Source organism: Rhea pennata, chromosome 6 (genome assembly GCF_028389875.1).
Source record: "Rhea pennata isolate bPtePen1 chromosome 6, bPtePen1.pri, whole genome shotgun sequence".
NCBI lineage: Eukaryota > Metazoa > Chordata > Aves > Rheiformes > Rheidae > Rhea > Rhea pennata.
In genome coordinates this window covers 6,669,123-6,683,444 of record NC_084668.1, presented here as the reverse complement: position 1 = coordinate 6,683,444, position 14,322 = coordinate 6,669,123, and the positions used below count along the sequence as shown (strand labels likewise).

The following is a 14,322-nucleotide window of genomic DNA, read 5'->3' as shown; positions in this document are numbered from 1 at the left end:
ATTTGGTATTAGATGTTGAAAAAAGTGACCGTTTTATAATTGTCAGCATAAGGAGAGTTTTTCAGTAGCTCTGCGGGATTAACTTTATTGGATTTCAGCCTGATTTAAATAAATGATTCATTTAATTAAGAGATGATTGAAATTGATTTTAAACATCCCATCTGGACAAGTGAGATATGAAAAATCAGATCCCTGCAAGTATTTGTGGTTAGGCTCTTTAAAAGTTGTTGTTACCTGGGCAGCTGTCTGATAAGACAATACTCAGCTGTAGGAGACATGAATTAAAATTTTACTCAGGTTACATCTTAACAGGATGGCTCAAAGCAAACTTTTCTGGATTTTACAACCATCGATATTTGTTAGAAATCTCTCTAAAATAGTAAAAGCTTGAGATAAAAGCCTGAGATCAGCTTACGTAAATATAAGGGATATGTAAGTTACTTTCCTAGGCACTGTCTATAGTTAACAAAAAGAGGATCCTGTACAGACAACTTAGAGAAAGAGCTTAACTTTAAGTGAAGTTTCTGGAGAAGCAAAACTCTCCATCGACAGCAGAATAGATCCAGGAAGGCTGATGTGGCTAAGCTAAAGCTCCTTTTATGTGTATTCCCTAAAATCACTCTGCTTAAGTGAAAACTGTGCAATTGAGTACACAGTAGCCCTATATAGGTCTTTGAGTGTAGTAAATATATAGACCTAATGTGAAAGTGAAATTTTGCAGTGCGTTGCAGTAGGTTTTGTTGTCTTTTCTTTTAAAAGATGGGAGAGTGTAATGGAATTCTCATAATCACAAGGTGGTGCGGGATGAAATGGAATTAGTCAATGATTCAAATTTCCAAACTGTTGTCTTAATTGGATCATCATCCTCTTCTGATCTGGTGTTTGGTTGCACTTCCCTGACTTTCTGTGAAGCTTAGCCCTGCTATTTTTGTTTTATGCCAACTTCTATGGCTGTGGAAATCAAACAAGACTGTCTCAACAGTTCTGGTATTTTCTCCTAATATAATCCTAATTCATGTGTTTGGGAGATGCAGTAGTCAAGATCTTGTAGTTCTTCAGGAAGCTTTTATTCTCAGGCCTGTGCTATCAGACCACAAAAATAAAACCTGCGGAGTTATTCTGTTTCCCCTACAGACTAATTAAAAGAATGTGTACTGATATCTGAAAAAAGCAAGTAAGAATGCTACTCTCCTGTTGACTGACTTTTATTATACGAAAGAATTGAATGTGAGGATTAATGGCAATATGTTCATTTCAGCTATATGTCACTCAGTTATCTTAAAACTAGTTTTTATAAAATTACATCTGGTGAACATGCGTTTCATTAAGAAATGCAAGTCATTGGAGTATAAAACGTAATAGATAAGTAATTTTAATAAAGATGGGCTTTTATCTTAGTTGGAAGAAGTTGTGATTTCTGCTTTGTCTGGACGAAGTAAAATGGAATGATGAAGGAGCAATGTTGCTTACGCTTAGATTGCGTTGTTGCATTGGAGTTTAAATATGATCTTGCTCTAAAGTAAGGTAGTAAAGCAACTATTCAAAATGTAGATCAATTTCATAAAACTATTTTTTGTTTTTTTATGGTTCTGATGATCTGTTTAGAATTTTATTTCATATATGTTTTACTTAAGCATGTGAAGAGTGTTGAACTGTGTGTTTATCTGTGAAATAGCATTAACTTAAGGATCCTGTTGGTATCTGAGCAACCATATCTGTCCTTGGTTTACTTACTTGGGCTTTTTTGTCATGTGGCATGTAGTACTGTGCTGTTCGTTTTTGTTTGAGTTGGATAAATAAGCGATGTTTGACACACTTAAGTAAAACTTTATTTGCTCTATGTTATTTAAGGAATATTCTCTTGTTTTTATATATTAAAAAAAATACAGACACGTAATTCTGCTTTTTCAATCCACTGGTTTAAGGTTCTGGCCTAATGCCTGAAATGCCTGTGTTTTTGCTTTGCTTAAGAATTGTTGAACTTCTAGCCATAGGTGCTATAATTTAATTATTTATTGGCATTCAGTTATGAAGGAGTTGTCTTGCTGTGATTTTCTGTTAGGTAAGCGTGGTCCAAGACTCAGTAAATATATCAGGACAGTCTAATACAAACACTTTGAAGGTACCTGAATGTCGACTAGCAGAAGATTTAGGGAATCTCTGGGAAACAACAAGATTTACAGATTGCAGTTTTTATGTAGGAGGACAAGAATTCAAAGCTCATAAATCTGTCCTTGCAGGTACTTTCTACTTTTGTATTGTTATTTTTTGTTATTAAAATTGCTAAAAGCTTATAATTTGATTATATATAATATTTCCTTCTCTTGCTGCAGCACGTTCTCCAGTTTTTAATGCAATGTTTGAACATGAAATGGAGGAAAGCAAAAAGGTGAGCCTTACTGAAAACTTAACATGTAAATATTCACACAGTGTGAGAAAGAAGAGCTACAGAAAACCCAATATGTTGTAAATTGGTAAAGGTAAGTACTGTCTCATGGTGAATGAGAGGAGGTACTACTCCTTGAACTCTCCCTGTGTGGGAGTTTACTTATGGAGAAAGAACAGATTCTGGGAAAGATTCTGGAGGATTTGTGAGAGCCTGTTATTTCACGTAAGCTTTTTTTTTTTTTTTTAATGCCCTAGATAAGTTATGTTAATATGCTGGATCAGCAGCATTAGTAGTTAACAATCTGTCCCTTTTTGCTTTAGTTTAACCCACTGCATAAGCCAAGTAATTCTATGTAAGTGTTACTTGCTTAATTTTAATATAAGCTTTATAAGGCAGCTAGGATGCAAATAAGAAAACTGTGTGTGAATTATAACTGTAATTAAGCACTGAAGTGAAGCACTCCTTTTCATTCATGGTTTTTGCAAACACTTGATCTGTAGAAGTGTTTTGGATGGATAGTTATTTAATCAGCCCAGAGAGCTGCTTTTCCTTTTACACACTGGATATCTCCCACAGTGCTGTTTGTCTTTCATGATAAATAACATCTAAAATCAGTTACAGACAGAATCTATGACTGTAATTGAAAGGCAAGGGACTGGTCAGCTCACAAAGGATTTTAATAGATGTTCATTGCTTGAAGTCTTGCAGGTTGCGGTGATGCCACTTGTATGAATGAATTTGTCAGATGAGTGTGGGGCTGCAAAACGCCAATTTTTTTTCAGAGTTGGAATTTTTTCTCTCTGCACTTCCTTCATCTGAAAACTTTCCTAGGCAGAATTGGAATATTGGAAGCATTTACTTGGGATTTCTGGAGTTAAAGAAACCCAGGCATGTCCATTTTTCCTGAGCAGCTTCACCTACTCAGTTAAAGGTCACAACACTTTCAGAAATGCTGATGGCTTTCATGTTAGCCATAAATCTGCAGTGCAGTCTTACTCCTAAATACTGTGCTTGCTTCAGTGCATAGGAAAACAGAGCATGTATGTCTGTGTGCTGGGTAGCTTGTGATTTTTGTTATTTTAATATATTTTTTTTGTGTCCTCTCCAAAATCTACTTCCTTCTTCGTTGTATTTTACGTTGTCTCCTACTGCATTACTTGTTTGTCAGGATACTCTTAGGGCATGGGTTCAAACATGCAAGACAACAGTTTTATTGGGAAGGCCTTCAGATATGTGACACTGTTGAGATATGTTTCTTTGCATTCTGGATTTCAAGAATAAAACATAATGCTGTGTAGACTCAACCTAAATTGAGCCAAGTTATGTCTCGCTTTGTTCTGTCTAATGTTCTGACCACTAATATTCTAAGTATGCCACTGTCAGGTTGGAGGTTCAGCAATATTTTTAAGTATTCCTGAATGCCTGCTTCTCTAATGTATAGAGTCCATGCCATCAATTCCACATAGAGCCAGACATTTCTAGAAAAAAATGTGCAGGTTGTTGTTGCCTAAGCTTTTTTTCAGCTAATTACTACCTGACTTTGGATTACTGAGTTTGATTTACTTTCTGCTTAATACTATTGAATGTTGGCTTAAATTCGTAAAGGTTCTGTCTGAAGGATTGCAAATCGAAAGTACTATGCATGCAAATGTTATTCAGTATTTTCACTTTAAAATTATAGCTAAATTACAGAGGTTTTTGGTGATTCTTCTTTACCAGAATCGTGTAGAAATAAATGATGTTGACCCTGAAGTTTTTAAAGAAATGATGAGATTCATTTACACAGGAAAAGCACCAAACCTTGAAAAAATGGCTGACAGCTTGTTGGCAGCTGCAGACAAAGTAAGTAATTAGCTCCTAAATTCTCAAAATTGCTGTTTGTTTATGGAACATTCTTCTAACAAATCTTTGCAAGATTGGTGTATATTTTGATTTCTTTAAAAAGAAAAACAGGACTCATCTGAATTGCAGAATGATGGGAAAGGATAGATGCTTTTTAGCAGTAAAAGGCTTAAAAAGCTTTCTGTCAATCTTTTTTAACTAGAAATATTTCAGCTCTTAATTATATTTACTATCAAAAATTTTGGCGGGGAAATTGGTACCACTAATATAATTTAAAGTCAATCTTCTATGTCTCCTACATCTTTATGTTGAAGAGGATTAATACAAATGTTCAAATAACTGTCTTCCCTAAAGTACTGCTACTTAATAACTTTTTTGTCTTCCCTACAAACAGAATAGTTCTAATCTTTTATTTCTTCTGTATTGAGATCTTGTCTACTCTTTAAATTGTTGCTCTAAATACTTTTCTTACTGTAATTTTTGAGATGAAGGGGCTTCATCAAGGTGAGATGATTCCCATTCTTACCATAACTAGTTTTCTAACATTTTCTTTAAACTTGACCCAGTGCCATGTTCTATCTTCACTGCTTTATGACTTGAAATGAAATTTTAGTTGACCATCTTCAGAGATCACTTAGTTGTCCTTTCTTGAGGATGTGTAAGTAGTTTAGAACCTAGAGAATGGTGTGTGTGTGTGTGTGTAATCTTAAACTTTTCTGCTCTGTTTTTTGTCACATAGCCTCATGTTGTAGTTTTTTTAAAAAAAAAAAAAAAAAAAAACCTTAAATATTTTGCTTGCTTCTGAAATTTTATTTCACAGAAGCTATGTCACTTTGTACATTTCTACTCTCACCTTGCTTTGTACTTTAGGCCATTGCCAAATCAGCCCATAAGAATACTGTTGTTGCAGCTTAGGTGTTACCCTCCACAGCTCTCCATTACTTTCTTTTTCTTTTTTATTTTATTTATTATTATTTTATTTTTTTTTTTTTTTGCTTTCTGTGCAGCTGCCAGTTTATTTTTCCAATATCTAAAGTAGCTTAAGAAGACTCTACTGAAGGGAGGCTAAGAATCTCTAGCTGAGAGTATGGCAATTTCTTAAACTACCTTAGCAATTTCTAAATTGATTGAGCAAATATATCCCTAAAATCATGATGTAAGTCTCAGCAGCTAATTTCAAGAAATGATTAAATAGTTTAATGGTGTGGGGTGTTTTTTTTTTTTTTTTTTTTTTTTTTTTTTTTTTTCTTTTAATCTCCTGAGCTGTCTTTGTCCTCGCTTTGGTGGCTTACTAGTGTTACTCTTTTCACACTTCATTGCCAGCATCTCATCTTCCAAAGCTGATTATATTTCGACAATTTTCAGCACACTCAAGTGGGAAGAAGATATAATGTTGTTTTATTAATTCTGGCTTTTATTTAGTTGTAATTGATAAACACGGAGAGTAATGTGAAGCATGTGATTATCTGCAGTAGCAGGGAATAAAGATAGTGAGGCAGGAGATCCCTATAGCTTATTGTAACAATTAAGAGCTGCTAGAAACTTTCTGCTGTTCCTTCTGAATGTGAAATAATTATCTAAAAAGGACTATTCTGCATATTACCAAAGGAATTACACTGTATTACTTGGTAGGCACAAATTTAATGGATGTTTATATACTCTAAATGGAAGTATCCTGATGTGGTGTAATGATAAAATGGAAGTAAAAATGCATAGTTCTAGAACATAGGTGTTAGCCCAAGAATTTAACTTTTTTCTGTGGTGTTTCTTTGTATGGAACAGTTGCTAATACAAATGTATGAAGGACAACTTGAATATATGAAAATATATATATATGCATGCCATTTATGCTTCCAGAATTCTTTTCAGACTTAAACTGTCTGAAGGTTGTTAAATTAAGTGGAATTGAAAAGATCATAGTAGAAATGCATATAGCTGAATGAAACCTGTTCAGTGTAGGATATCTTAAAAAAAAAAGCGCTGTTTATTCATGCGAAGTATAATATCATGAGAATATAATCATTTTACATCTTTTTTTTTGGTAGACTGTGTCAAGATATGGGAGAAACTAAATCAGGGATGGGAAGGATAACTTAGAACAAGTCAGTTTCAAACAGATTAAGAAATGTTGCCTTGATAGTGTCATGAAACTTTCTATTGTGTAACTTCTTGCTCTTCACTTTAAGTTATCAATCCATCTGATTGTGGCTTTGACTAAAGTGTCTGTGCCTTTTCTTAGCTTTCCTTGAGTTTGGTAAGGAAGGAGAAGTAAAAGTGTCCAAATGAGTTATTTTTATTTTATTAAAAGTTCTCTCAGTAACACAGTCTATCAGTTTGTCTAACTTAATCCACATTTTATCATCTGAGGATTCTTAGATGCAATGTATTATATTTTGAATTACCTGTTTGGAAGCACAGTGATCCTAAGCTTGAGAAGCAATGGGCATTTTCATGACTGGAATTGCTTTTTATACTGTCTATAGAAATAACAATAGAAAGAATAAGTTTGAAGAATGATTAGTGTAGTTTTTTCTTTTGGCAGTATGCACTGGAACGGCTGAAGGTCATGTGTGAGGAAGCACTCTGTAGTAGCCTCTCGGTAGAAAATGTTGCTGACATTCTTATCCTCGCAGATTTGCACAGCGCTGAACAGTTAAAAGCACAAGCAATAGATTTTATTAACAGGCAAGTAGTATCTATGAGATGGTGAATACATTTGATGTCTATTCTTTGCATACCTTCTCAATATTTGCACAATTCTCTCCGTTACAGGTGCAGTGTTCTTAGACAACTTGGGTGTAAAGATGGGAAAAACTGGAATAGCAAGTAAGTTTCCCTATTTCACTGCATTATGTACAAACACTGACAAGTAGATTATAGATCTTAAGAAGTGTTACTGTTTCCAGAGTATTGAGGTGAGTCACTGATTGTGAGTAAAGTAGGATTTAGTAGATGCTTCCCCAGTTTTGATTGTGAATTTACCTTTAGATGAAATGAGGAGTTATCTGCCCTCTGGTGTGAGACAGTGGTAGCTAGTTTTGTTCCTCACTGGAGGACGTACCAGTGCTGTGAGGATGTGGCAGCAGACTTTATAAGGGAAAGTATTCTCTTCACTAATCAGGTTTGTGCTTGGAGAAGTGGCAGCTCAGGTGTGGTTTCAAGACTTGCTTAGATCAATCTGCACCTGCAGTATTGCCGAAGAGAGCAGGGCAGTTGCTCTTTTCAGCTGTGGGGGCATGCTTGTGTACCTTCCCACATGCTAGCCCTGGCACTCTTGTGGCCACACAGCTAGTCAGTCAGGTCCCTCTGATCTGGCTGACTGTGTAAGTGCTAATACCCATACTAGAAATAGGTTTAGAGTATGTGGCTGAAACTGTAGCCTGAGGGCAGAGCTGCCCATCTTGACTGTAGCATAAACTAAGAACAACTTGCGTGAATTATGCAGTAGGAGACAGACAATGCTAGTCTGAAACATGGTAAAAGGGTGGCAGAGTATTTGCTTCTTGCCATCAGAATCTCCAGAAAAGTTAATCTGTTTTATACTAGGTGCTTTAAGATATACCAGATATATCTGGTACTTTTTCTAAACACTTTGAGGTCTTGACAGACCTAATTAATGAGTATACATTGAAAAGGAAGAGTGGTGGCAGAGAAATAGTAAAACAGCAGTTAAGAAGGGTAATAAAGTGAGAGAGAGTACATAGCAGTGTAGACTAGTTGATGCATTGTGTTCCAAATGATTTGGAACTTACTGAGTTGACTTCTGTCTTGGATAATTGGAAATAAAGATGCTGGTCATCTTTATTTCTCTGATTTATTATAGGTGCTTTAGCTGAAACAATTTGAGAGGACCTGGCTTAATTCTGGCAACAAGGGAGTCAGAACTTTGGAGCTGTTTCTCAAGGGACTTACCTTTACTGACTTGTATCATAAAATTAAAGGCTTCTCTTAGAAATCTGGGAAAGGTTTTTGAGAGATCATATAGTTTAGGGGTCAACTGCTAGCTTGTAAGCTTGACTGTGCTCCTGAAACAGTACGACCTTCATGAAAGTCTGAAAATACAGGGCAATTTGAGATCAGTGCATAAACTGTTGGTTCCAAACAAATATATCCTCATTGTCAATATGGTGTGCATCCCACAGTGTAATATTCTTGTGCACAGTGAATTTTGTGCTTTTATTCTGTATTATTCCAGAAAAAGTAAACACACACACACACACACAGAGAGAGAGAGAGAGAGAGAGAGAGAGAGAGAGAGAGAGAGAGAGAGAGAGAGAGAGTAAATGCATCATTTTGACCTCCTGGATGTGGTACTCACTGAAATCTGTTGTTGCTTCTGTATCAATTAAAATTTTAATGGTTCACATCCAAAAAAGCCATTGACAGCCATTCTGAATATAGTTCGTGATCTTGTACTGAAGCAAGATCTAATATCCTCAAATTGTCCTTCACTGATATTCCTTATACTGCAAGGTCTCAGAGAAGGTTATGCAGTATGCATGGCTAATCTGCCTTCATAACTCTTCCTAGTATACAAATTAAAATGTTTTTCGTGCAGATTCAGCAGATTTATGTTGTCATCCATCCTTTTCCCTCGGATTGAGCATGTTCTTTATAACAAAATCTGTGCATGCACATTGTCATGTCTTGCTTTATTTTTCTCTTGACTACAGTAACCCCTGTTTTCTTCCAATTTTCTTGTAGTCGTGTTTTCTAGTCTCCTCTTTCCATTCTTATTTTTCTTGAGCAATTTCAAGGTGGTAGTCTTACGCAGTGCCAAGAATTGAACTCCATTCTGCAGCTGAGATCTTGCTTGTATGAAGAAGAAAAGTGTGTTATGTCCTATGTGTGGTGATATTAATATATTCAAAATGAAATTTGCAACTTTTTCCCAATGGCATCATGTTACTGGCATTTAGAAAGCTTGCTGTCTTATGCTGTTCAGCTGCTGTTCTGCAGTCATCCTGCCTTGCCTGCTCTTTTCCACTTTGTGCATTTGATTTATGAAGTTGTGTGACTATTCTTAATACTTCTGTTTTCAGCCAAGCAACAGACATAATGGAAACAGCAGGCTGGAAGTCCATGATCCACTCTCACCCTCACTTAGTAGCAGAGGCCTTTCGTGCACTAGCATCTGCACAGTGTCCACAGTTTGGCATTCCACGCAAACGGCTAAAACAGTCATGAAATCTTCCATGAACTTTAGAGAAAGTGAATTGACTCTACTCCTCCATGTCCAGAGGTGTTTTCACAACCATAACAAGAATTTTTGTTATCCTTGTCCACAGAACAGAAGCTGAAAAAGCCTATTGTTTGCTTTTCAGATGGATAATTTATGGTTTAATCCTCAGCTTTAAATTAGACTGATTAATTCACTGAAAGGCCTTAAATTATCTTCAATGACTCTAGTCCATATAGTCTAATGTATCTTGATTTTTTTTCTTTTTTTAATTATTTTTTTAATGTGCCTTGTCTTTTTGACTAGGCTCTGCAGGATTGCACTAGCTCCATAATGCAGTAAAGTTGATAACTGAAGATTAATTTTTGAAAGGGATCTTCCATTATTTTCAAAAAAAAAAAAAAAAAAAAAAAAAAAAAAAGACTTATAGTTTGGTCCTGTGCTAACTGGAAGGTTTTAACTAGCCTCTCAATGAAGGCACTTGAACTGGAGGCACATAATGTTTCCTAGACAAGTGCTAAATATAGGGAGAGCCTGTTTACCTTCAGAGAATGCCTACAGGCTATTTATGGCAATATACTGCTTTGAACATATTTATTTTTCATTGTGGGGCAAATATGCAATGGTTTGGCCCAGAAGTGTATTTTCATTACAGTTTGTAATGCTTATTTTGTGTGTGTCAAAGCTGTCCAAATGGTAAAAAGAAACACAGAATAAACCTCTTGCTTGTGTTTCTTTATGGTCCATCACTAGTTTACATTTAATGCAGAACTGAACAAGAAGTGAAGTGTTCAATGTGAAGACATAGTAGTATTGTAGATGGAAAAAAAATATATCCCACATGTATGGTTACATGGAAAAGTAAAGGATGCATAGAATGACCAAATGTAAATTGAAGAAATGGGCCAAATGGATTCTGAATATGCACTTTTAATGTGTAACTTTTGTATGTTGTGTGGTACATATATATTTTGCTTTTGATGAATTAATGAGGTACAGGTAATTGTGGCTTAACTTTTTTAGATACATTTTAAGATACCCACAGCCACATGGGATTTAGTTTTGTTATAACAAAATGGAAAGGCATGTCTTTTAAGACTCAGCTGAAGGTGACTATTGCAAGCTTTCATATTTAAGTAACTGAATATTTTCTTTATTTGAAAAAGACACGTGAATGGTAAAAACTTTGGAAGAAGGATTTTTCTCATCTTGATGTGTACAGCTTCCATTCACATCTAAGGAAGTTACCTACATGTCAAGAGGAGTATTTCCCCGAAATGTCAGATGATATTTGCAAGCAGAGACTTGCTCAATCTTGCATTTCAGTTATTGTACTAGCATTGTGGATGGTATTGAAATTCTGCATAATGTGAAAAGGATGAAACATTTGTAAACTGCTTGTCATGGGCCAGTTCTTTATTATATGAATCTTAGCTTTAATACCAACATCCTCAGTGTTTGATAGCTTTGTTTACGTTTGGGAGGAAAAGTCTGCAGTAGTGCACACTCTAAATGTTTCCTGAGTTATTACATTGAGTTTACTGTAATGGTGATAATATGCTATGTTTGTTCTTTGGGAAGACTTGGGTTTAACAGTGGGGAATGGGAGGAGATCTCACTTAATTTATGAAACATACTTGGATAAAGATTTTAGTTTGCCTATTTTAAAAAAAAGTTATACGGAAGGAGGGAGGAGGAATCTCAGATTGTTTACTATCTTGAAACCTCTCCCCATCCTCATTTCATTAAGATTCATCAGAATTACTCCTAAAGGCATTTTTAGAGGAAAGAGAATATAGTTTTATACCTTGGCATGTAGTCATCCATTAGCAAAGGCAAATTGGAAAAAATGCCCACTCCAATTTCTAAGAATAAAATAACCTCTAAATGCATTTTCTTCTTATGTTCTAACTAAATCTTTATGGATAAAGTGTAAAATCGGAAACTTTAATAGTACATAAGGCATCAAATTATATATTTAGAGATTTATCCTTTTATCAATTTTTAAATATTTATCTAAAATTAGGTCTCATAAACATTCTTCATAATAAGACATAAAGGTAATTGTTCCCTCCAAAATAGTGATGTTTTTGCTGCACTGTGTAATGCATTAGGACTATATATCCTCATACCCATCACTGTTAAAACACACAGCGCTAACCTATGAAGTGACTTGAATATTTAATACTGTAATAATTGTCCAGTTCAGCTTGTTCTAAAGTAACAACATACAGTAATCTAATGGAAAGCTTAAGGATGTTATGAAGACTTTTTTTTTAATAGAAGCTTAAATAGCACACTTTGTACCAAAAAATGTCAAACACTGTGCTGTAATATTATCTACATTGTAGAGTGTCCACTTTTCAAGTCAAGCAGTGTATACCATACATTACACTAACAGAAAATAATGATAATTGATCTGTTTAGGTTTAGTTTTATTTATTATGTATATTTTAAAGTTTTGTCAGCTCTTAAGAAAAAGGTAAAACAGTTGCTGTATTCTTAAGTGAGTGCACTAATTATTCGCCTCTTTATTCTTTAATTAACTACATGCAGTGTTCTCACTGGAATGAGGTAGCTGGTAATAACCCTCTCTTTCAGATTCAGTGGCTTGTTTTTATTCCCTGCATCTCAAGAGCTTGCCCTTCAAATCTCAGTTGTCAGTTTTAAGTGCAGCAGATACGAAACTGATACAATGGACATTTTTTTTCAGGCGGAAATCTTAGGGGGGGCTTCTTAGCTTATATAACGATCAGGAATATAACTTATGAAGGTGCCATATTTTTGGCTTGCCAACACTACTCCCTCAGATACATGTGAACCACTGCTTCCACACTCTTCTGGGGAGAACCCTGCATGTGTTCTGTGTGTGCGTGTGTGTGTATGACTGTGCAGTGTTTTTGTTAAGAATGGCTTTCTAAAAATAAGGACTCAGTTTGCTGTTAAAAGCTGTTACTTTTATGTATTTTTTTTCTCCGCTTGCACCTCTCCTAAGGAGATGTTTTAGGTGGAAGATACTTCAAGAAATAATCCTTATTTACTAGTCCATTTACTGCATGCAGAAGTATGAACACATTGTGCCTTTTTTAGGATACTATTGCAATGAAAGGAAGATTTAAGAGAATACAAGATCTTTTTAAAAGGTATTTTTAAAGGTGAAGAATGCTGTTTGATACACAGTTGAAGCAGAAAAGTTACGGAGTATTGATTTGAGCTCTGTCATATGTTGATTCTTTCTTTCTTCCTAAATTCAGTTTCACTGAGGTAGAAACTACAAAATGAAATGTGGAAAAACTTCACGGATACAAATTGCATAATGGTATCTTTTTTGAAAAATGTGGAAATATTTGTTGTTAAAAGCTGAGTGTATGTCAAAATGTGCTAATCATGAACAGAAAGTTAGCTGTGTAAGTTACTTAAGTACTGATGCTTTTCTAAATATCATTTAGTGTAAAATTGACTTCTACACAAAGTGTCAATAGAAATGCTATGTGGAGATTGTTCCTTTTAAATCTTTATTGAAAGGTTTATCTTTGGGAGGAAAAAAGCTTTGTGCAGTATTTGAAATTGTTTTATAAAAAGACAGTGGATTGCAAAAGTGAAATATTGCTGCCCAAACTAATGTTAAACTTTGCCAGATTTTTACAGTTGGTTGAAATTCCTAATCTTAATTGATTTTTTTTTTCTGTTTTGATAATTGACAAATGGAATGTTGTTAACTGTTCTCTATTTGGTATTGCTAGCATATTTAGGAGAGAGCTTAGCTTGTTAGCTAGCAAGACACTGACTTGATCTCCTAACTTGGCTTCTGCTCACAGTAAATGGACTGCATTTGTAAAGGGAATTCACATTTTAAGTGTTTTGCAATGAACTTAATCATATTTGTAACCTGGTTTTTGAAGGCTTAAAATAAATGAGTCCTGTTTTAGAAATTAAACCAGTGAAATGATTTAGACCTGTTTTGGGGTGGAAATGATTAAGAGAATTCAGATGTGTAAACAGTTGTATCAAACCATCCAGCCTTTTTTTATCAGCTGATGTTAATGGTGAAATACTTTTTGTACCTTGTTGCTGAAAATATTTTTGCATTTCAGCACATCAAGTTACAATAAAGTTGTTACTTATGCAGAATGTGTCTGTGGCTTGTATATTTTTCCTTCTGTTTGAAATAGCTTTGCTCCTCTCTTTTGAGGAAGAGATATTTTAGCAGCACTGTGTATCAGCCAAATGTAAAATATACTGCTGTCCTTTTGGAAATCTTGTTGGGTAGGATCATATTGCAGTCCTGCTCTTATCTCCACTTAGTTATTTTTCCATTTTTATGCTTTTAAGTAAAGAGCTGTGAGTAGCTTAGGACCTCTCTACCTGGGAAATGACTGCTTACATGGACTGTGTAGGAAGGAGAGTTGGTTCTGCGGTAACGAAGGCTTTATCCACGAGTCTCGTGGTTTCCAAGAGGTTTTTTCTTCCCTGCCTTGGAACTGTCCTTTTTTCCTGTCACTGACTGCAGGTTGATAATGCACCCGTACAATGTCAGCTCCCACTTGATATGGGGGAATTGCTATCTGAGAGTAATCTGTATGGGTAGCTGAGGTAAGTTAATATGTTTATAGATATTTTGCAAAAATGTATAGAACTGTTCGTATGCTGCTCTATTTGAATTTGGAAGCAGACACTTCAGGAAACAGAACTCCAGAAAAGGATAATGTCAGGGTAAGTTGTTTTGGGGGGATGGGGCTGGAGTGGCTCAGGCTGTTAGAGCAGACCCAAATGCCCACCTTATCATACCTAGTGTACTGCTAGAATAGGGCACACCTGTAATTATGCCTAAGGTGGCTTGGGTAACAAGCACTTTACAGCAGCACAGCTGCTCTTACCAGCACTGTCTTGGGTGTTTCAGCACAGAATTTCA

General features: G+C 35.3%; 1 protein-coding gene across 1 annotated transcript in view; it reads left to right on the top strand.

Moving 5' to 3' along the window:
- The window catches only part of SPOPL (speckle type BTB/POZ protein like), a 36,738-nt gene extending 23,197 nt beyond the window's left edge, over nt 1–13,541 (top strand). Inside the window, exons 6-11 of the mRNA XM_062579029.1 lie at nt 2,063–2,240; nt 2,334–2,389; nt 4,109–4,231; nt 6,774–6,916; nt 7,004–7,057; nt 9,274–13,541. Of these exons, the coding sequence (XP_062435013.1) occupies nt 2,063–2,240; nt 2,334–2,389; nt 4,109–4,231; nt 6,774–6,916; nt 7,004–7,057; nt 9,274–9,418 (699 nt within the window). The 3' untranslated portion in view covers nt 9,419–13,541. The remainder of the gene's footprint in view (nt 1–2,062; nt 2,241–2,333; nt 2,390–4,108; nt 4,232–6,773; nt 6,917–7,003; nt 7,058–9,273) is intronic.
- The last annotated feature ends 781 nt before the right edge of the window (nt 13,542–14,322 follow it).